This window comes from Chelonoidis abingdonii, chromosome 13 (assembly GCF_003597395.2).
Source record: "Chelonoidis abingdonii isolate Lonesome George chromosome 13, CheloAbing_2.0, whole genome shotgun sequence".
NCBI lineage: Eukaryota > Metazoa > Chordata > Testudines > Testudinidae > Chelonoidis > Chelonoidis abingdonii.
In genome coordinates, this window is record NC_133781.1 from 26068145 (window position 1) to 26091848 (window position 23704).

At 38.6% G+C, this 23704-nt stretch overlaps 1 protein-coding gene across 3 annotated transcripts in view; it reads left to right on the forward strand.

Annotated features, from left to right (window-relative positions):
• CEP112 (centrosomal protein 112) overlaps window positions 1-23704 on the forward strand; it is a 285142-nt gene that overhangs the window by 250198 nt on the left and 11240 nt on the right. For all 3 annotated transcript variants that reach the window (XM_032776336.2, XM_075071883.1, XM_075071884.1), the window contains one exon: window positions 16130-16219. In XM_032776336.2, the coding sequence (XP_032632227.1) occupies window positions 16130-16219 (90 nt within the window). The remainder of the gene's footprint in view (window positions 1-16129; window positions 16220-23704) is intronic.

Sequence of the window (23704 nt, forward strand, 5' to 3'; positions counted from 1 at the left end):
ATAAACATCCTCAAAGCAAGCTTTCCATAAGGTCACAAACATTTATTACTCCATAGGTACATTTTAAAGCTTGGCACAATAACACAGGTTACAAGTTTTGGCAAATTAACATAGGGGCCAGGTTTAGTTATCAACATATATTTATATACTTTTTTTTATACAAACTGTCCCTGCCTAAGGGTGATATAAACCAATACCACATTACACTAGAGTATTCCAAAAGAGAAACAGACATGCAACACACATGCATGATTTACAATGTTATTTTGTGTAACAAATTATCTGCAAAAATTTTTCATAATAATATAAGCTGTGATTCTTTGGTGACTAATCGTGATGATATCTGATGAATGGATATCAGCAGGGAAGGGTCACCTAGGACTTCAACTTCATATATGAAAAGTGTCTTGCTAAAGCTTTTATTGACTTTAGGAATATTCAGATTCCCTTTTAGCATTTTCTGCTGGCACGATAGTTCTGCTTAAGATTCTGAACCTCAAATAGATGTAGTATGAAGAGGTAGGAAAGCTACCAAAGCTAGTATTACAGCAGGCTTTTCTGTGCACGCAAAGTTCTCGTGAATTTAGTCATAACTTACTAAAAAACAAAAAGCATGACAAAAGAGAACAAACTATTCTTCCTGAAATGATAAATACATAAGAGAATAGAATGATCCTTTATTAACATGAATATTTATTGTTTATTATGCTAATTTCCTTTTTATTTTTTAAAGTATATTTAAGGGAACTGTTGTATTTCTGATACAACTGAGTGAGTGAGTCACCGCTATCACTGTCTTGTCATTCCTGGAAGGGACTGCCTTTAGTTTTATAAATATAGCTCTGCTTTCCATGCAAAATGGAAATACATACAGTTCCCTTAGCATTAGAGGATTAGTTACAAGGAAATACTAAAAATATGGCAGCTAAGGCTGCTCTCATCTGCCACTTTCTCATATGAGTGGAGTTTAGAATAAAGGCACTTTCCAAATTATAGTACAGTACTTGCAAGGAAAAAAGTATGCAAGGACTTTTATCTTTGTATCCTGTAGATCAGATGGTAAACTCCCCCAGACAGACTAGCAGGGGACCCAACTTCTGCTTTTCTCAGTAGGACTTGAGTGGCATGAAGCAGCAGCTAAGTCAGACATCAAAAGATACAAATGTATGGAGTTTAAAGGTTTTATTTTACAAATATCTTTCTAATTAGCACCACTTTAAAAAATTGCAAGTTCTGGCATTGATTTTCTCATGGTTTCATGCTCAGTAAAAGTGGCATTTTCATCTTGAAAATATGTATAAAGCAGAAACTTACAAATACTTTCCCCCGCAGCTTACATTTCCTATCAGTGTTATAAATGCACTCTATTTTCCCTCTATCAGCAAGCATTCTACAGTTTCCATAATCAGCTAGGAAAAGCTTTACTGAGCCAAACTTCTCCTGGAAGAACCGGCTCATTTTAGGTGAACATTATTATTAGCCCCACAGATAATTTATATCTAAACCAATTACTGTGGTTTGAGAATGAAACTGAACGAAGCAGTTCAGCTGCCTAGAAAATGTCCAGGGACTAAGGTAATGACGTTGCATTATCAGTCAGTCCCAATCTGCCTTCATCATCAAGGGAAGAAGTTTGATTTGTCCCTTAGTGGATATTTATTCTACATAAATTAGCCAAAATATCACTAGAGACCAAAAGAGAAGTAGACCCCTATGAGATACTTTAAATAATACAGATATTTTGACAAGAAAAAGGGGCCTGGTTCCCTTCTGATGCCCAGGAGATGATCTGTAATGTGTTCATGCAGTACTGGTATAAACCATATGCAAAATAATAAAGGTAATAGTTAATGTATAATATAATTTAATAAATAATATTGTTTGGGCCCTGTCCTGAGCAGTGCTGAGCCATCGGTAACTTCCACTGTGTTTGGAATGGGGACCTCAGTGGCCTGTCAGAGGCCAAGTTCATCCTTTCCTGTGGAAACACCCACTGAAAGAGATCTACGAGGAGAACTTAGCATGGAAACCCACCTGGAGTTTGTCACAAATTATTCCATGGAAATGGTGATGGGGAAACAGAGGATTTTCCTTCCTACCAAATGGCCAGTCGTTCTGCCCCAGGACCCAGCAGGTCTCCTGAGCTCTGCTGTCAGGGTCTCTCCTGGCCACAGTTGTCACTGGGAGCCTCCATTAAAGAGGGTGTGGGTCGAGGTTCAGCTGTGTGGATTGGGGCCATGGGAGAAGTATTACAGTCTGGAGTGCTATTATTTTGTCAACATATTTGCCAACAGGCCCAATCCACTTCCAGCCCCAACCTCACCTTGTCTCTCCGCATGCAGTTTTCATCTCTGCAGAGTCCCATGAAGGGACGTGTCCCTGCTGAGAGGAGGATACCCCAGAATTGACTGCCCCCATTGATTCTGTGCCAAGAGACACCGTGCACTATCTGTCCTAGTGTTTACGTCCAAGATAATATGTTGAAGAGCAGATAGAAATACAGATGAGAGAAAATTAAATATGAAAAGTAAGTTCATTGGATGCTTCTTAACAGGTAAGGGAGAAGCTGAATGAAATTGTAAAGTAAAAATTCAGATCACCAAATGTGAGACACCTGTTGGAACGTTCGCACAGTGTGGAACAGTCCAACCTTTTATGAAATGGTTTGGAGGAAAAGCTGGGAAATGTAATGGTTTTCTTCAGCCTTAAAAAAAAAAGACGGTTTGTCCTTATAGGACTATATTTAGATTCCTTATATTTTTGTTTCTAAAGTGAATATAATTCATATCCTTTACAGTTTAGCAGTTGCAATTCACCAGAGTAAAAGCAGCAATTACAAGAGGCTATGTAATAATCTGAATCATATCAGTGGGTTCTAATTGTCTGCATACCTGGTAACACCCTTGACCACTACTATTTGCCAAGCAGCCATAATCAGCTCACCCTTGATATTATGTGTTTCCTCAGTTCTACCAAAATACCCATATAGCCTTTACCCACAGCAGTGTAATGCTTGCAAACCACAAAAAAAGACACCGGAAAACAGAAGGAGATGGATGCGCAGAGATTATAGTGTGGTCTGAGTTGTCAGCCTTAATGTTCTTCACTTTAAGTGTTTTCTTCCATTTATTTTATATACTGTTTTGCCATTCCTGTTGCCCTTTACCCAAACCACCTCTCCTTCCTGGATGTTATAAAATTCACATTTGGAAGTGGAGTTTGGCCCTGTTGTGAGTTCAGCTTTGCCAGCACAGATCTCTAATGATCTGAAACTTTATTGACTTCTGTAGTTGCAGTTTTGCCTTTTGTTTCTTTGAAAGGTTGCCTATGAAATGTAACTGCACAAATGAAAAACTGGTAGGGCTTTGACCTGTTCTGTTGTTCTTAATGCTTTTGCATTTAAAAAATATCATCTCTATCTCCAAGATATTTGGTACTATACATCTAGAAAAATTAAGAGGGCCTGTTTTGCTTAAGATATGCTAAGTAGGTTTGTCAGTAATTCACTTAGCATTGATCCAGCATTGTTCAAAAATTCTAACCTGTGCAACATTTTCTACCTGCCTGAAAACATTCCAGTCAAACATTTGTGCAGATGTTGCCTTGGAAACTTTTTTTCTCATTTTCAGAATCTTAGATGGTAACTTGAATGTGTGTCTTTTTTAGGAGATAATCAACACATCAGAGGTGAAATACATTTAGAGGTCTGGGGTGCTTAAAGCAGATAAATGTCAAGGCCTTTATTGGCTCAGGATACAGTTTATTGTACCCAAATACGCTTTTCCTGTTCTCAGTTCTTTTTTCATCTGAGCTGCTATAAATCCATCCTCTTTCATAGATTACTGTCCACAGGTCTCCTTCATCCCACAACAAACACAACTATCCTACTTTTAAGCACTTTTCCACTATATCTTAACTCTTGTTCCCAGTATCTATACCCTAATCTTCTTTGTCCTTTGATGAAGGTTGACACCGTCTCCATTCACCGTGCTCTCTCTCTCTCTCTCTCTCTCTCTATATATATATATATATGTGTGTGTGTGTGTGTGTTAAAAGTAATTCCTTTAAAAATTAAACTGCATTTACTATCTGTCATTAGATGTGACATGGAGGGATTCAGAAGATGAGGCAGATATATTTGTGATGAGCATGTAGATAGGCTACCTACCCTCAAAATTCACTGCCATAGCAGAGCAGTTTGTAGCAGCTGGAGTAGAGTCTTTTCTAGGACCATTGTACAATTATTGATAAATTAATCTCTAATAGAAAAATAATGACATTGTCTTAGCTGGTTGGCAGTGCATATAAGTGGAAAAGACAGTGGCAATAAAACCAGTTAAACTTGATCTCAGACACCTGGAAGAAGGTGCGTATCAGAAAGAAATGGTCACAATAGACACAAATTAAAAAGGTGGTTTTGGCCACCAGTTGGGGACACAAACACGCGCAGACAACCGATCTCTTGGACTAAAGGAGTCTGAATCACATCAATAATGTGAAAAGACGCCATTTCCACCATGCCTTCAGAGTGCTCCCTTCATCCTGCCAATATCATTTCCATCTGCACAAAGTTGGATGACAACAAGCCAGGCACTGGCACAGCAAATAGACCACCCCACATCTTAGTTCACTGATAAAGTAGTCTGAGCCATGTCTCTGAATATGGATGACATTGCTGCCCACCTCACCTCCCCTTACATATATAGTGAATGACACTTGAGTGAAAAGGTCCTTGCACAACCTCACATAAGAAAACCTTTAGTCAACTGCCTCATTGCCACCTTGTGGGAACTTTTTAAAAGGAAAGAACAAATCACTGAAGAGATGTCCTGTCGAGTCTAGTCAAGATCTACAAGGAAGTCAGCAAAGCTGTGTGGTCAATGGTATCAGAAGCTGCTGACAGATCTAAACAAATAAGCAAAGACACAGAGTTTTGTCCATCACTAGGAGAAGATCAACTAATGAAACTAGTGCAGCTTTTGTGAAGCTCAGAGCCAGATCAGCAAAGACTTTAAAAACATTATTAGGACTCCAGTGACACCAAATTTGCTTTGCTGCAACTTTCTTAATAACCTCACCCAAAAAGGATAGCGTAGGGTCAAGAAATGGAATGTACTTTTGGCATTGCTGTTGCAAATTTCAAAAAAAGAATTAAGCAAGAGAAATTTGGAATTTGTGCACAATTATATTTAGGATGTAAGCCAGGTAAAGATGGACTTTTAAAATTAACAGTTTCATGGAGGGTTGTTCTTTGTTTATTTTATTCTATTTTGTACCAGATATTCTATATTGCTAAAATACTGGGAAAGAAATCTACAATAGATTTTTTTCCCTTCATTTAATTTTTTTATATAAATCCAAAAGAAGGATTTTGAAGTGCAGATGTACTTGCACATATAATTTGTGCTGACAATCATCTCTGCCATAACTTTGTGTTATTAACTAGATCAGACACATTTGGGGACAAGCTTACTTCCAATCAATCTGTTAGTATGTCTTTAAAAAAAAAAAAAATTTGATGGCCAATGCTCTCTAAAGTATATACTTGAAAAACTGTTTTCTTTTTCCTCAGGCTAATAAGATTAGAGTATACTAATCTATTTGACCAGCTGCAGAGAGCCACCTTTTTACCTTTTTCATTTTTTTTTCTTTTTAAGTAAATGAGTTTCACCTCAACCTGATTAAAAAAAAATTAAACTTCAGAATGCTCTGTTTCCACCCATTCATTTAAATAGGAGCAATTGCATTACCAAATGTGGTTGCAAATGTAATAGGGGTGGATCTCATTAAAGACTTTGAAGAAAAGAATTTGAGTTAAACTACTGTATATCCTACGCTGCCAAGAACCATTGCAGGTTTGGCTTAAAGATGTAATTTTGTAAAGGTATTACTTTGCTGCCTTTCACATCCCAGAGCATATATTGAATGTGCAGGATCAGTTGATTCAAGCTAGCTCTTGTTCAGTTCAAAAAGCAGCCGTTTACTTTGCAACTTAATGTAGTTGATTAAGGTTACTTTGAAAGGTGTAAAGACATTATTAAGCACCTTCCTTCATCTTTTTCTGTGTGCAGTAGAACCTAGTGTTGTTTTATCCAACAAATACTGCTCCTGCTGCTACAGGGAGAATGCAAGCATTCCTGAAAGTAGTAATTAGTAGTTCAGTAATCTGTCCCGCAGAGTACCACCTTTTAATTTTATATGTACAAAGAAGTAAATTAGCCTATTGATTAGAAATTCCTGAACATTTAATATTGATTAGAAAAGGAGCAAAACATCGTAAGAAGCTTCCTGAAAATGTCTGAAACATCAGGACTTCATGAACCTACAGCAGAGAATGCTTTTTTAAAAGAAGGCTGTAAAGAACTTTGCGGCCAGTGCAACATGCTGATTGCCATCTGTAAGCTGCTAAGTACCAAAAACTTCCATTATAATTTATGGAAGTTGAGGGTCTTCAATATATTGCAAGATGAGTTTTCACTGTCTAAAGACTGAATTGTTTAGCAAGTGATATATAAATATTCTTTCTCATAAGACAGAAGAACCTCAGAACCATTGCTGGCAGTATTGATAGGAGCCTGATATTTGCTCTTTTTGAATTATGTTAGGAGAAATCTAACATGTGCTGAAACAGCTCATGATAGTGTTAACATTCTCAATAGTAATCTTCCACTGATATATATTCAATGATGCTACATTCCAGATATGCTTATGGCATAGGTTGACATAGACCAAAAGCTTAAAATTAACTTCGGGGCTTCACAAAAAACCTGCTGTGAAAATGACAGACTACTTGCAGCTTCCTTTACTTATATGATTTAATGAAAAAAAATTATCTAGCGGATCAATCAGACATAACCTTTATTCATGTTCAGCATAAAAATAGTTTTTAGGCATTTAGCTTGATTGGGACACTTTTATTTTGCTTAATGGTCCTGAAATCAAACTGAAAGCCTGACTTTAAAAATACCTTTGCATGTGTGCTCTAAGGTTGATAACGAACTCTGCAATTCAAGCTTTAATAACTAGAGGGAAGCTAAGGAACTTCAAAAGGTTCTGTGATAAATGTTTCTGACAATGCGTCAGCTGAACGTTAGACAGAATCTTGGTAAATCCTCTCATTCTAAGTGGTTTAAATTGGAAGTTTTGAACTTTTTCGTCATAAGTGTATGCTAAGGATGTCATGGTATCTTTGGGTTTAAATGATCCATTTTATCTAGAATATATGAAATACCATGCGTTTTCCCCCTACATCCCTCAAAGTGAAAGCAGAAAAGAAATTAAGTAATTGACTTTCCTTTGTGACCTCTGACCTCCAAACTCTCCCAGAGTACTCTTGACCATGATCCTAATGCAGCTTGGGAAAGACTTGCTTTAAAGCCTGCACACAAGATAGTCCTGTAGAAATACTGCAGTAACTGGAGTCTGATCGCTGACAAGCATTCCGAATATCTTAATCATGACAACTCGAATGCATTCTGGTACTAGACACATGATAATGCCACTGTTTGTTGTTTTTTGTATGTCAGTGAGAAGGACATGTGAAAGCCAGATTATTATTGCTCTTTGAATCTCCCTGTCATTCCCCACCACCACCACTGCCACCTCAAATAATCTTGTGTTGTATGTTACTGTTTTGAGTTCATACCTTTCCAGGACTTACCTTACCTTATTTCACCCTGTACGTTCCAAATTGATTCCCTTGAGCATGAAAAGCTCTAAGACCCCAGTTTAGCAAGGTGCTTAAAGCACATGCGTAACTTTAAGTTTATCAGTGGTCCTATTGACTTCACTGGAACTGCCTGCATGCTTACAATTAGGTTTATGATTAAATACCTTGCTGAAACAGGGACTAAAAAGTTGGGCCAGCAAAACCAAAACATTTCCAGAAAATGCTGAAAATACACAAACCAGGATCCAACGGAAAGAACATGGTGGTACATGCGTTTGCAGCATTAGAACCAACAGTGTTGAAAATCTTGATCAAGAGTATTCAGAGTACTCTGGAAGACACCACTTTGGATTCCCAGATGAAATTTGATGGATGGACTGAGCTGCGCAAGAGCCAAAGTATATAGTATTTTGTTGATACATCCCTTCTGCTCCTTTCTATGACTTGTATATAAGTCTTGAAACTTAAAAACATGGTGGTCTTAGATCCTATGATGTTCAAGAAAACTTAGAGTGAACAATCTCTCTCTTTTTCATGGGTGGTTTGGTGACCTGGTAGTAAACTGTTCACTCCAGTGCTCTTTTTATTTCCCCCTCCAAACCCGTCCCCCAACCCCACACACTAGTGGTATGATCAAGTGGAGGGGGAGGAATCTTGCGTTACGCAACAGCAATTCCTACTGGCAAATGTAAGAAGTTGTATTGACAAGCTCAGAAAAGAGCCCTGGCCTAATTTTAAAAAGCATTCAAGAGCCACAGCTAAGGCCAGGTTTCCAAGAGCTCTCAGCTCCCATGTAAGCACATCAGCAAAGTGGTTAGATTTTCAAATTTGTTCAGAATCTAGCCATTGTTCTCAGTGGGAGCTGCTTAATCCAGAGTCTTTTGAAAATCTGTCTAATTCTTGACCAACTAAACTTGTTTTTCATGGTGGTAGCAGAGAATGAGGAAAATATGTTGAGTTTCTTTTAGAGAAATGTCTATCAGGGATGGTCTAGACAGTATTTGGTCCTGCCATGAGGGCAGGGGACTAGACTCGATGACCTCTCGAGGTCCCTTCCAGTCCTAGAGTCTATGAATCTGAGATATATAACACCATGGGGAACATATTTTTGAAAAAGATAGATTAACTGGTTAACACTTGTGTTTTCATTCTAGGGTGTGATTGCTGTCTGAACATTGAGAAGCAGTATTAGTTAGTAGCTTGCACAAGAGATTAGATATCAGGATTCCTGGAGTCTATTCACAGCTCTGGCACTGTCTTGCAGGACACAGGAAAGTCAGTTACTCCCTGTGCTTCAGTTCCCCATCTGTAAAGGGTATATAATCCTTATCTAACATTGGTAATGAGGCTTAATTGCTCATAAAAGGCTGAGAGAACCATGGAAGGAAGGTGTTATATAAATGTAAAATACTGTTTCAGATGTTTTAATATTTATCCCTGGTGTACAATAAATCATCAGAGCTATCTGTATAGACATAAAAATAATTCCAATTTTATTTATAGACTGTGGCTCAATTCTTAAAGGTATTTAGGTGTTGCTGCGGTAGTGTTGAAATACCTAAGTGATGTAGGTGTCTAAATCTCATTTTCAAAAGGGATTTAGATTTCTAACTCAATTAGGCGGTGCAACGCTGAGTGCCACAAAGCCTAAATACTTTAAAAATCTGGGCCTGTAAGAATAACTTGAGTGATTAAACCCACAAACTATTTTCAGAGCAGAATAATATGAATTTTTTTCTTTTTCAGTTGCAGTAATATTGACCACTGGATATAGGCTGAGGGGGAGACGTTGTTTGTGAAAACAAAGCTATTGTTTTGACATAGACCACAGAAATGTTGCCTTTCATATTGAATCAGTAGCCTAATGAGTAGTGTAGCAATAGTTCAACATCAAAGCAGCATTTCTTGGATATATGGTGTGTTGCAACAACAACTAGAAAGTTCCCACCAGAAAGGAATTTTGCCATATGTGAACAGCATACATATGTATTAGGTTAAAACCATAAGATTTCCTTTCCTTTACACCAAAAACAAGAGAGAAATTGAGCACAGAAGTTTTGAACTGATTATGCACTGGAATGCAGAGCAGTAGGGGGAAAAAAACCAAGGTCCAAATTCTTTGGTGGTGTAAATGGGCAAAACTCTATTGAAATCAATGGAGCTGCATCAATTTTGAATCAGCAGAAAATTTGACCCAATCTCAATCCTTGTCCTTTTAATAAAAATACTATGCTTTTGTGACTCAAGGAGCACAGCAGTGGTCTCTGTAGTGACATTTTCCCAAGTTTGTTTTTTAATAATAATAAGCCCAGCCACCTTTAGTGCCATGGGTTCTCAAACTTTGGGTCAGGACCCCAAAGTGGATCACGACCCCATTTTAATGGGGTCACCAGGACTGGCGTTAGGGATGTGCCTGGGCCCGGGGCTGAAACCGAAGCCTGAGCCTGATCGCTCAGGGCCAAAGCTGAAGCCTGAGGGCTTCAGCCCTGGGTAGCAGGGCTCAGGCTACAGGCCCCCGACTTGGGGCTGAAGTGCTTGGGCTTTTCACCCCGCCCAGGGCGGCGGGACTCAGTCAGGCTCAGGCTTCACTCTCCCCTCCTGGGATCATGTAGTAATTTTTGTTGTCAGAAAGGGGTCGTGGTGCAATGAAGATTGAGAACCTGCTTTAATGTAATATCACCCAGAGGATCACATAACTTTATTTAATCAAGGTACAATTACTTAAAAGGAGAGATGGGGCACAAGTTTAGTTGGAGAGTACCCGAGATTACTTTTGATGATAAACTTGACCTATTTTTCAACTAGGAGCTGCAGTTGCCTCTCTAAATAGAGAAACCACCCAACTTAGAAGATGAATTCTTGCCTGTGTGATCTTTAGACTGTTCCTGACCTACCACTCCATATACAGATGTCAGGGCTCAGGATCGGGTCATTGCTGTTTTGTCACGGTTTTAGATAGTTTACAAGTGCACTTGTAGTTCTGGCACAAAATGCTGTGTAGTTTTTGTTCATGTTTGTATGGATTTTCCTCAACCTTCCAGAGTTAGGCTTTTCTTCACATGTTAGTGGAGAGGAAAGCCATAAATGATTTTAATCTGAATTAAAGAGGTATGCAAAAGGAGACCTGTACTCCAGAATTATTGTTGGCACAGATTTTGAGGGTGTAAAGTGGAAGCACTTTTCTATGGGCATCGTTAGATAATTAAGACAACAGTAGGTAATTGCAGTAGCTTTTATTACTGCGTCTTTCATTAACTAATTATATTAATTGAGTAATGTATGTGAAGCCCTTTGAAGATGAAAAGAACTATTACCCCTATTATTAGTATTAGTCTACATTGATCATAAGAACTGAGGTCTGTTCTCTTCTTGATGTGTATGCATAGCTGCTATTACAACCATTAAGAGTTATGCAGGTGTATCAAAAAGAGAATATGCCCCTAACAGGCTTAATCTGATCTTGATGAACAATGACTTTCGAGTTTAACACCCTGCTCTTCAAGATTAGAATACCATCAGGTCTTGCATGGAGAACATTTTAAGACTTCCCCTGCCCCCCAAACCTCTCTTCTTGTTTATTCAGCTAATTATATTGAAGAGGAGGAACAGCATACCATGTTCACTCTGGCCAATTCTGTACCACTGAAATCATTGGGAGTTTTGCCATTGACTTGAGTTGGAGCAAGAACAAGGCCTTTATGCTCAGTAACTTACATAAAGGAGGAAATAATTTTCGTTGAAGGTTTCTGAAGAAAATACAATAGTTAAATACTTCACATTAAGCAAAAATAGGTCAAAACAGTTTTGGTTTCTGCCTGTTCAGTTCTTCCAAGACTGTGTTTTTATGCACGGTTTTTTCTCTTTAACTCTTTCCTCTACAGTTGTTAAAGTACAAGCAGAACACTTTTTCATGTATTAAAAATGAAAAAAAAATCCTTCTTGTATCACCATTGTACGCTTGTTCATTTGATCCTTCCGGGTCTTTTTTGGGTTTTTTTCTTCGAACTAGATCTTGTAACTAATGCCTCACTGTGTGTTTCTGTCTGAAAAGTGACGTCGTAGAACTGGCATCATGCCGTTCCATATTTATGTCTGTGACTTCAAGTCAAAACTATATGGTTTACAAGTTTAAAAAAAAAATCTGTTCACACATTCCATCTATCCACTAATATCCCCATCATATCTGAGTGTCTCACAGATATTAGTGAAAGCAGTGTTAATATCCCCATTTCACAGCTGGAGGAGAACTGAGCTACAGTGACTTGCCTGAGTGACTTGTCTGAAGTAACAAAGGAAGCCTGTGGCAGGGCCAGGAATTAAACTCAGATCTTCCAAGTCCTAGATCAGCACCGTAACCACAAAACATTCTCTTCTCTCTTCCATCAGGCACATGACTATCAATGTAATGTGTTCTTTACATCTTATGAACAGTTGATTAAAACTCAAACATTTGCAATATAAAATGCTTTAGTTTTTTTTCCCATTTTTATCAATAAATCTAACAAATGTGCTGTTTTCCACAGCTGTAGTTCACCCACATTGTTGCAGTAGAGCTTTATTATCTCATTTACATTTTCAAGTGCTTTTCAAAGTGTAGGCTATCTGGGCTGGAAAACAAAACATTTCATTTCTTTGTTCTCAGGCCAACACAAAGCACTTCCAAGGTCAGGTATGGTGTAGACTTTCAACAGCAAACATGTTTACATGGCATTTGAAAGCCAGTGTAACTGAAAAAATACTGTCTTTGCAGCAGTGATGTAAGCTAACTCAGAAAAGCGGAGAAGAGGATGAATTTTGTACCTTGAACAGTTTGACTGATTAACAAACTGTTAATGCATGTCAACAGAGTCCACGTGGACAGTTAGTAAGTGGCAGGCTAATGTGGGGTAGAGTCACACCTGAGTTTGCAGCAAACTTTTTGTGTCCAGACACATCTTAATTGGTTACGCTTTTGTTTTCCCTTTGGAAAAAATGGAAACTTCCTTTGTGATTCAAAACTTAAGGCTGAATTTTTTTATTTTTACACTATCCTGTGTTGTCTATCCTATCAGTCATTAAACCTAGGCAGCGGTATTCCATGGGTAGAACTTTGCATTTTGAAAATTTAGCATAAAAGCTTATGCTTCTATGAAACAAATGCCTAATTGTGTTACTGAGTAACTGGAGTTAGTGCAGTATAGCAATTTTTTTTTGCTGAATAATGACTTTTGAACCCTAATCCTATGTTTAATTTTCCAAAAGAGAGGTTATACAGTGCTCCCAGGATAAGCTGTTAACTGTTTAATACATTTTAAGTGCATCCTGCATGAGGAGAGGTAGATTGAAGAGCTTTGTGAGCCCTGGATTCATAGCTACCCTGAGCCGCACACTCGGTAAAACCTTGGATAACATCTCCCTTTGGCACAGAAAAGTAAGACTAGATCTAAAAGTCTTCTTGTCTATGCTGTGGAAGTGCCCTTTTCATTGACACTTTATGCAGCTTTACACTCAGTTTTCTTTTGGGATATCCATCAAGGTTCTTACTCCATAGGAACGGGAATCTTGCACAGGGACATTATTTATCTGTAATTCTTATTCTCTGGAGATATCAATATGCAAGGATCTCACTCCTCCAACCCCACACTTTTCTTTTCTGTTTTTTGGATGGGCTTTGATATAATGCTGATTATCTTGATTTGGTGTTTCCTTCTGGATGCTTCACTTCCCATGCAATGAGGGGAACTAACAGAATCATTCAGAGAACAGCCTTGCTACACAACAATGGCTGCTGTGAAGTGACCAGTATTGGACTTGGCTCACACTCTACCCCACTCAGAAACCTTAAGTGCTAGATGACTTCACTAGACTCTCACAAAGGAGCTAAATGTCTCTCCACTGTTCCACATGCAAGCATGTTAAGGACTGACAGTTATAATAGATTATGGTAATGATCTATAAACTCACACAATATATTCTATTTTGGATAATTGTATAATGGTAATTAGATCTGTAATAGAATAGAATTTACAACATTTTAAGAAGCAAATATATGATAGTTAAACCCACATATCCTCTAATTGTCATGTGCTTTTCACTGTATGCCCTCTGCACAATATAGTTGTGTGCTTTAAAAAAATAACAAAGAACAAAGACAAAAGGGGGAAATTGATGGATGAGATGGTGCTTTACAAGTTCTCTTCAATGGTACCAAGTTGTTGCTGTGTTTACTATCAGTTCGGTCTTGGTGGATGTATTTACTTGCTCCGGACTTTCCTAGTGGAATCCAATGAAAGTTGTTTTTTCTCAAAGACGAAAATAAAATAAAACCATATACACATATGCTCTTTTACACCACAGAAACCAAGCAAATGAATGAAACTTTCCAGTTAGAGGAAGGTTGGCAGCTTTGAGTGAAGGAAATAAATGTGGTTAGTGGGTGGTATCAGTACAGCTGAGGATCCCTTCCAGTGTACAAACAATTCTCTAATTTTCTTTTTCACCATGATATACTAGATGGATGATATTAGTTGCTCAATTGAAAATGGTAGTAGAAGGTGGATCCTGTAGGATCTCAGACAGCTAATACAAATATGGCTGTTAAACATTACTGATTTTAGTAAAAAGGGAAACCAATTTCTCTATATGCTCAATCCCATTGAAATCAATAACAAAACTCATTTAGTTCATTGGGTCTGTCTCAGTTGATTTTCTAGTACATGAAAAGACCCCATTATTTTTACAAATTCATGTAATAGTATGACATAATTATTTGGGTTTTTGAATCATAAGTTATAGTTCTATATTTAAATTGCCGTATCAGAAATACAAAAACAAAGCACACATTACATGAATAATTTTTTCAGGCTATTAATACAAATGTATTGAACTCCAAGATGTGTTGAGCACAGAAGATTGGCTGCAAAGATTGGTTTTCAACATTATCTAGCAAAAATGATAGTGTAAAAGCCACTGGGCAGGCTTAAAGTCCATTAAACTTTTTGGCATCAGAATATGTAATGGTTTTATAGCTTTAATACTTTAAAGTTAACGCCTGGCATCACTTCAAAACAATGTGCAAGATCTATCATAAGTAGTCCTCTTATCTTATCTGCATAGCAATTTTATCCTGTAAATGATTTGAGACTACAGTATTTCAGTGCTGTGGAAAAGAGAGTTTCTTTCTGTTAAATCTTTGGTACTGCAAGTACCTTTTAATTATTCCAATTTATTTATGGGTATTCCACATTGAGTAGCATGTGCTACCATACCACATGCTCTGCAAAATGCATTAAGGGAACACAAGTTTGCTGATCTCTCTTTTACAGCAGACTTTCAAGTAGCATATCCATGCTGTTTAGATTTTTAAAAGTCATTATAATTATATTTATTATGTATCGTCAGATCTAAATTTCAATTTTCAGAGACAGTCCTGACTCTACTCTATACTTTCCAGTTGACACACTAGCTGTGTTCCCATTTCCTAGTTTTCTACAGATAACCCTAAATACTTCTCTTGCTACCATCACCATCTCTGTGATGGTGTTTCTCTAGCATAAGCATTGTGCACCTTGCTTCAAGTCAACTCTTGAGGTACCAATGCCCAGGTTCAAACAGGGGCCTGTAATTAAACTTCAGGAAGTGAATATTCAGTGTGCATTAAAACATTTAATGATAACGTTAACAAACCTTTTTGTTAATTGTTTAGTTGCTGGAATTATCATATTTCAATTATAACCTCCTTGGGACATGAATTGTCTTTTGTGTGTTCTTATATCATCTAGCACTTTGGAGCCTTGGCCTGAGAGTTGGGTCCTGAAGTCCAGCAACACAAATAAATAATAACAAACCAAATAATTGTGTCTCATCTGATTTTATTAAAAATTGTAATGATTTAAGAGCAAGACAAAGATCAGTTAAATTAGCATTGTTATTAGCAATAATTATTTATTGGATTTGTATTTCTCATTTGCATATATATGTGCTAGGTGCTTTACTAGCAGGTAAAGCCTTACCTCAAGGAGCTTACAGTTTAGATAACATTGAGTCCATTTCCACTGTAGATGCAAGACATAGTTCCTGAGAGAGCAGATTTTTTTTTTTCCCCCTTAAGTCAAAGTACTGGTGCACCATGAAATGATTCCAAACAAAACACAGGTTGTGCAAATAAAAAGAGTAAAGGGAACTTTATGAACATTAGCAATACTTGTAAATGGATGAGAGAGCTCAGTTCTGCTACCCTTACGCCTACATTGGTAGTCCTGTTGTAGTCAGCGGAACTACCTGTGTAGTAAGGTGCTAAGTGAGAGTCAGGGTGTCAGAATAAGTTTGTCAGTGGCTCTCTTGATATTGTTGAAAACGAAGATTGAAGAGTATACAATACCCATGACTTTTGCTACCAACTGAACGCAATTATATGGGGTTTTTTTTCCTTCCATCTTCTAATTTTTAACGTGTGTTTTGTATTGATTGATATTGTTTCAGGCTTTACAAGATGAAATGGAAAATTATTGCAATCAGGTACGGTCTACAGAAAAGAAGCTGCAGCAAAAGGAGTTGGAGACACAGGAACAGGTAAACAGTACTGTCCTACTAGATTTCTTTCCTAGGGCAAACAGACTTTACATTTGACAATAATATCTTGCTTCAAAACAAAAGCAGATCTTCTCCTACCATACTTTCAGCTAGCTTTCTTTTTGTTTTTGTTAATAAAAGAGAATTAAACTGTCTGAACCCCAGGGGCAAATACTTATCCAATGCTCTTTGTTTCAAGATGGTATTTCAACTATTTTAGCTGTTAAATTATGCTTTTTAGGCAACAATATTGTTTTGAATGGAGGTTTCTGGTATTACTATAACCTGTTATTTCATGACTTTTGTTAAGAGAGCTATAATTTGACAACACTTGGGATAAAAATAATGTTTATTGTAGATCTTATGCATTCATTATGTTAGAGTATTGTACATAAATGATTCCATATGATTAGCACTGCTAAGATTATTCTGGACGTGGTCAGTGAAATCAGAGATTCCTAATGTTCATTTTTCCTCAGTCTGCTCCATAGCAAAGCTCACTATTTGTAATGTACAGATTGGGAAAATTAATCTAATATTATCAGAATTGTTACATGAAATTATCACTGAAATGCAAAGTGATATGTCTGCATTAGAACCATGTTGTAAATTGAAATATGCAGGAAAATACAGAAGTAGTAGAGCTTGCACAAATCCACATATCCCTGTCTATGACCATGTGTTCACGCAAAGAAAACCGACCTGATGTAAGGAGAGGTGAGTTTGTAGAATCTCCCCTTGTCTCTATTGCTTTTTCTGTACTGACTTGTAAACACTTGTGCAGTGTTTCAGATCCTGATTTGGTGCTAACGTGCCCATGGCTCATTCTGTATGTTCCCATATCTGTACTTCCTCGTACAGTAACATTTCGGGATAATCATCGTCAGAGTATCTCAAAAAATTTGTAATGATTAGCAAGTATTATTGTCCTATTTACAGATGGGGGCTGGCCCATTGAGACACAGACATATGATGACTTGACCACGGTGGTATAGTGAGAGTGGCAGTGTCTGGAACAGAACCCAGCTTTCTTGAGTCCTAGGTCTCTCTCTCCAACTATTAAATAGTGTTTTCAAGCATCTCCTGTAAATGTGTCAAACTGTTTGCCTAATTTTCTCCCCTAAGCTGTTTTTTCCTTCCAGTATGTGTTTAACTCATTTTTAACATAGTAATATCTTAATAGTTGCAGTTTCTGTTGGTGCCTTTGTTAGTTCATTCCACACATATCCTCTTGAATAAAAAGTTTCTTAGGAACTTCCTTAATACTCATTCCTTTCTTAGTTTCATTATACCTTTCTAGCAGTTTTTATGGCATTCACCTTCAGTATTTATCTTCTACTTTACACCTCAGTAATGTCCACTAAATTTCCATTCCTTTTCTAATTCTCTTATATCGTTCCTATAAAAGAGTTCCCCAAAATTGTACTTGTTCTTCTAAGCATTGGGTAATGTTCAGAAATGTCTGAAGTGACATAGGATTTAAAGTCCCATTTTCAGACCTGAGGTAGAAGCCAAATTCCCATTGATTTTTGCACCGTCAAGTCTAGAGCTGCTTCTGCAATTTGTTAATATATTAGCATTGGAAGATGCTGATTCTTAGCCCCAGTGAGTTAATCAACAATAGAGGCTTTGTTGAATGAGTTCAATCTTGCAAGCTTGCTCATCTTACAAGGTTTTTTGAGTCTTTCCTTTTAATTTTTTAATTTAGTCTCTCTCTCCAGAAACTCAATGGTAAAATGGATCTCTGATATATTTGCAATTGTTATTCCTTGGCCAGGCTACCCATAGACATGTTCAGAGAAGGGGCAATAATGGTAGACAGCCTCGGATCAGGCGGTTGAGATATTCAAGGCACTTACTTGGAACTTTCTTCCTACACTTACCAAATATTGTTGCCTCGATACCGCATTGCATAAAGGATTGAAATTTGCTTGGCATCATTACAAAGGACAGTTTTCTGGGCTTTTACATGTCTCCTTTAAAAAAATAATAGGAGGAAGGGGGTGGGGTTAAACTGCTTCTGCTTTTCATTAAAAGGAAAAATTCTGTGTTTTGATTCTAAAACAACAACAAATAAGTGAATGAAACATGAAAAAAATATTTTGTTGTGCTTTTAATTAAAAACAAAAAGCTGGTTCTTGTTATGGCTTGTTGGGTGGCATTTTAGTGCTCTATGTTTGTCTTATTTCTGTAGGGACATCCTTATAGCTCTGCAGTCTTCAGAAGTGATTGATGAATTTACTAAGCTTACCCTTTGTTCCTTACAAAGAATTAACCTGTTCCTTATTAAATTGGTCAAGACAGATAAAATATTTACACACACATTCCACACAAAAAAGCTATGAAAAGATGATTAAGGTTGCAGAGGCAACTAGAACTGAATGCAATATCCCAGTGGAGGGTAAGCTATTGATTCGTATAAAACACTGTAATATTTTCCATTTTGTTTTCTGGCCTAGTCTTGGTGCACCATAACGTTTTGTTTGCGTATTTGACCAGCACTGCACACTGAACAGAAGTTGTCATGCACAGTCTTTGTCTTTTTCCGAAATGGTTACATTTAATTTAGAACTCAACAGTGTGGCTGAATGTTTCAGTTTATTCTTTCTGGTATACATTACCTTGCATTTCTCAATATTGAGTCTCACCTTCTAACATGTTGCTCATTCCTCCACTTTTATTAAATCCCTTGAAAGTTTTTCAGTCTTCTTTAAATCTTGACTAACCTACATTTTGCAACAGAGAGTCCTGTGGCACCTTTAAGACTAACAGATGTATTGGAGCATAAGCTTTCGTGGGTGAATACCCACTTCGTCAGACACATTTTGCATCATCTGTAAATTTTGTTGTTCACCCCATTTTCCATTAAGTAACACTAGTTCTCGTGTGGAACATTGGGGCACCTCATGCCTAACCTTTTGTGATGTTGAAATATTGAACGTTTATTCCAAATATAAGCTTCTCAACCACTTGAGACATTTTAAAATTTTATTCCTGGCAGGCAACTAATGAGAGGTCAGTAGTATTTGACTCAGAATATTGGAGAGATGAGGTTTCCTTATAGGAGTGTCTGGACCATTAAAACAACCCCAGAGAATTTCCTGGGAAATCCAGGAGGCATCCCTAGATAACTAGAGCCATTTCCTAAAACAGGGCGGTAAGGTTTCTTGCTTCCCAGTAATATGTAGACTTCTGATTTTAGATTAGTTTTCCATATTGTCTGTTCTGTGTTGGAGCCAGGGCCGGCGCTTCCATTTAGGCGACCTAGGTGATCGCCGAGGGCGGCAGGCTGCTCTGGGTGGACCTCCCGCAGGCGTGCCTGCGGAGGGTCCGCTGGTCCCACAGCTCCGGTGGAGCATCCGCAGGCACGCCTGTGGCAGGTCCACCAGAGCCGCAGGACCAGCGGACCCTCCGCAGGAACGCCTGCGGGAGGTCCACCAGAGCTGCGGGACCGGCGAGCCGGCCCTGCGCCTAGGGCACCAAAAACCCTGGCACCGCTCCTGGTTGCAGCATTTAATTGTCTTTGATAAATGCGTAGTTTCAACATTGTCCTACATATTCAAGCTCTCTAATGGGAAGATTTACATCCTTCACTTTACTGGAGAACTATTCTGTTTCTTGAATTGTACGGCTTCATATCAAGCTGCCACCTTTATAGAAGTTATAACTTCTGAGTTGTTATTGCAGCCGTCCCTATATTGTTTATATGACTTCACTTCAGCAGGGGATGTAAGCACATGCTCAAATCCCATTGACTTTAATGAGAATTAAGCATATGCTTCAAGTTAAGCACATGCTTAAATGCTTTGCTAAATATGGGTAGACTTAAGCATGTGCTTAAGTGTTTTGCTGAATTGGAGCCTATTTAAACATCTGTGATAGATATCCCAGTCACATTCTGGCTTGAATATCTGGACTTCTTTAAAAAAAAAAAAAAAAAAATTTAAAGCAACCACCGCACTGCAAAATATACAAAAAGCTTATAGTAGACAGACCTTTGAGAAGTTATCCATGGGCACCCAACCTCAGAATCCATTTCAGAATGTTGCTCCCCCGTTTACTTTTTCATTTTGAAAGGACTGCCAAAGATTTTAAATTTTGGAGTGGGAAAGACATTGGGTGAAGTTTGTACCCCATGAAGGAGGAAGAAAACATTATAAAATTCACCTTATGCTCACAATTACATGAGCACTGTAGTACAGCTGCTACTGTACAACACTGAAGATGTTTAAACCATAGCAATCATCCTCAAGGGTAAAAGCATCAGTCATGTCACAAAAAGAGCCTTAAAGGAGAGAGATGCTGTTCAGACAGAAAATCAATTATGTACAATTCATGAATATTATTGAGGGGAGTGAGGGTGAGTGCCAGTACAGATTTCCAAGCCTTTAATTTCCATTTTCTCAAATTGATTAAAATAAAGGCAGAGAGAAATTAGATGAGTGAGGGTTGTGTTGGAGGTATTTGGAATGAAATCTGTTTAATAAAACAAAGCTGCTTCATTTTATTCCAAAGTACAAAATGAAAACAGGAGTGATCATTGAGAGCTGTGACTCAATAGCATTTATTGAATTTTTCATGTTTAATATTTATTATTCTGACTTGCTTAATTTTATGACTGCTGGATATTTACTGCATTCGGTTGCCATGTCAGCTTAATAATTTGTTCACGGACAATGCTATTATGCAGCATTCTGAAATGTTGGTTCTTCAAGTGGTTGCAGACGTGCATTCTACTCAGATGTGCACGTGCCCAGTGCACCAAAGCTTAGCAGTACCTGTGGCAGGTGGGTCAGCACTCGCACACTTTGGCCCCTTAGCCCCTCACCTAGCTATTTAAGGGCAGCACTCCCCAACCATCCTGCCCGTGACTAGATTGTAGCATTGTGTGTGATATTTTACCTTGTGCTTCACTATTTCAGTCTTTCTGGACTTTTGTTGTCTATAGTTAGATAGTACAGTAGTACCCTTAGTTTTAGTTAGCAGAAGTCAGTTACGATCGATAGGTATCCTGGTATGATGCCACCACCACAGTTTGAACATTTTCCATTGCATGGGTTGCTGTCCTCAGTAGTGATTCCCAGTTGTGGTGTTTATTGTGTCTGACAAAAGGGAGCACTAAAGAAAGGTGCACCATCTGCGTATGTTCAGGTGGTGAGAGACTTACACCTCAAGCAGAACCTTACAGAGCAGGTCATGACGCCCAGTTCGGCACTGGGGACCTCTATGGATCAGTTGGCCCTCTCAGGCAACTTTGGAACCAAAACAGGCCAATGTTCCTGTGCCAGGCTTTGATACCTCTCCAAGGAGGAAGATAAATTGTTCTCCTTCCTTGGATCATTTAAAAAAGAAGGTCTCAGAAAACTGACTACAGCCACTTCAGAGCTCAGAGATTCATTCTCCTCTTTCAAGAGGAAAGCAGACTGACACCATGAGTCTTCTGGTATGTGGGATGAAGCTGGACCATCTACCCACTCTCTGGTACTAAGGTGGCATCAGCAGGACACTGTAGTGTCGACTCCAGTACCATCTGTGTGACGCCCATTGAGTCTGGTACTGATGACATTGTTCCCGAATGGTTCCATGCCATTGGCATACCAGGCAGCATTGGACAGGCTTTTCCTCTCTGTTCCTGACGCATCAGCTATTCAGGAGCATTCAACGTGTCAGACCTTCTTCTGCTCTGTCCTCTGAGTCACTTGGAGTAATTGCAGACTTGCCTCAATTGTCGGCACCATCTTCGGCACTGCCTAAGAGTCAGAGTGGGCACTCAAGTCAGCCTCCTTGTGGGTACCAAGATGCCCATCAGCACAGTTACCGTCTTTGGTGCCAACTATGACTGTGGCACAGACCACATCTACAGAATCAGTACCAGCCCTGGTTTCAGTACCGTCTTTTGTTTTGGTGCTGGTTGGGAGTGTGATGCCACTGCCAGTCCTCAAGGCATTGACTTCTCCACCTGCCTTGATATGTATCCAGCTTTCAGATGAGTCTGGCTGTCCGCTCACTCCACCAGGGTTGGCTTCTCCATTGTCTTCAGACACGTAACATGAGACCTAACAGTGACTTCTCTAGCCAGTTTGCGGAACAACATGGATGTGAGCTGAGTGGGAACAGTCCTCCACCAGTGAGAGTCCTTTGGATGAGGGGTTAAGGAATTGGGGATCATGAACATTCCAACAGAGACAGTGGAGGCCCCCTACTGGAGGGGACAGGCAGAGGAGGGAGTTTGTTAACCACAGCATTCCTTGTTATTCTATGGTGTTGACAATGAAAGCTTTTATTCCTATCCAGCTCATGTAATCTCAAGAATGCTGTTCTTGTCATATGCAGCCTGCTGTTTTTTAAAGTTTTGCCTAGCTTCTCTTCCTTTGCAGTTATGAATTATATAGACCTTTAGTGCTTAACTACAAACAGAGGATTTTCCAGGTGGGGTATCTGGGGTAAGAACAGAAAGATATTGAAATACAAGCTGCTGAAGTAATAAGGTCTCTTGGATGCAAGTTTAAAGAAACCGATTTAGAGCAGAAAGCTTAGATTGTGCATTGAACAGCACAGCATAACTGGTGGCCCTTAAGGGTTAGTAAAACAGCAAGGCAAAAGATGTTTTGGACTCTCAAATGGCTTACTAGCTAAAGAGAGAAAAACACAAAGGTTGGCTATGCCACCACCTTATGCTTTATTGAAATTGTGAGAACAGAGTAGGTTCTGTAGCTGAATTTATTTTACTACCATAGAACAACATGATGCATATTTGACAAAAGAACATGAGTGGCTGATATTGCTCTACGATTTTGAGTTGAATTGAATTTATGCAATTTTTAATGCTTATTACTAATGAAAACTTAAGAATAGTGTAGTCAAATGAAATTGTTGTATGTCTTTAAATCTGTAGGAACCACGTCAGCTTGCATTTCACAGTGAGGGTAGTAACTCCAACCTCCTATCCCTGTAATAGGAGAGTATGTGAACCAAATAGGAAAGAAAGTTTGTATTCTAGTACACTGTGAATCAGGTCTGGCTCTGGGTCAAAAAGTGCCTTGAGTAGCCCAGAATTTGGAGGTCCAAGACAAGTAATTTGGGATGGTCATCTGCAATCGACCCCAGAATTATTAAGATCTTTTTGGAGTCGGAGGACACCTGAAACCTTAATGAAATTGGGCTTCTGGATAATTGGGTTCCTCTGATTGTAGAGAGTTGGCAGGCTTCCCCAAGGCCAACTGAGAATCTTAGCAGCTCCACAGCACAGCAGCTTTGTTTCCCTCAGAGCTTGTTCCCTGCAGGAGCAGAGAATCAGTCACTGCAGCCAGGGAGGAGGTGGCCAATCTTTGATTCATCATGAGTTTCACATATCCAGGATTTTGCAAATTGGGGCTGCATTGTAATAATAATACTTAGATACTGAAGAGTTAAATGTCGCCTGTTGGAGGTGGGCAGTCTCATGGGGTAGAAGAAGAGTTGCTGGGTTTGGAAGGATGAAGGGCT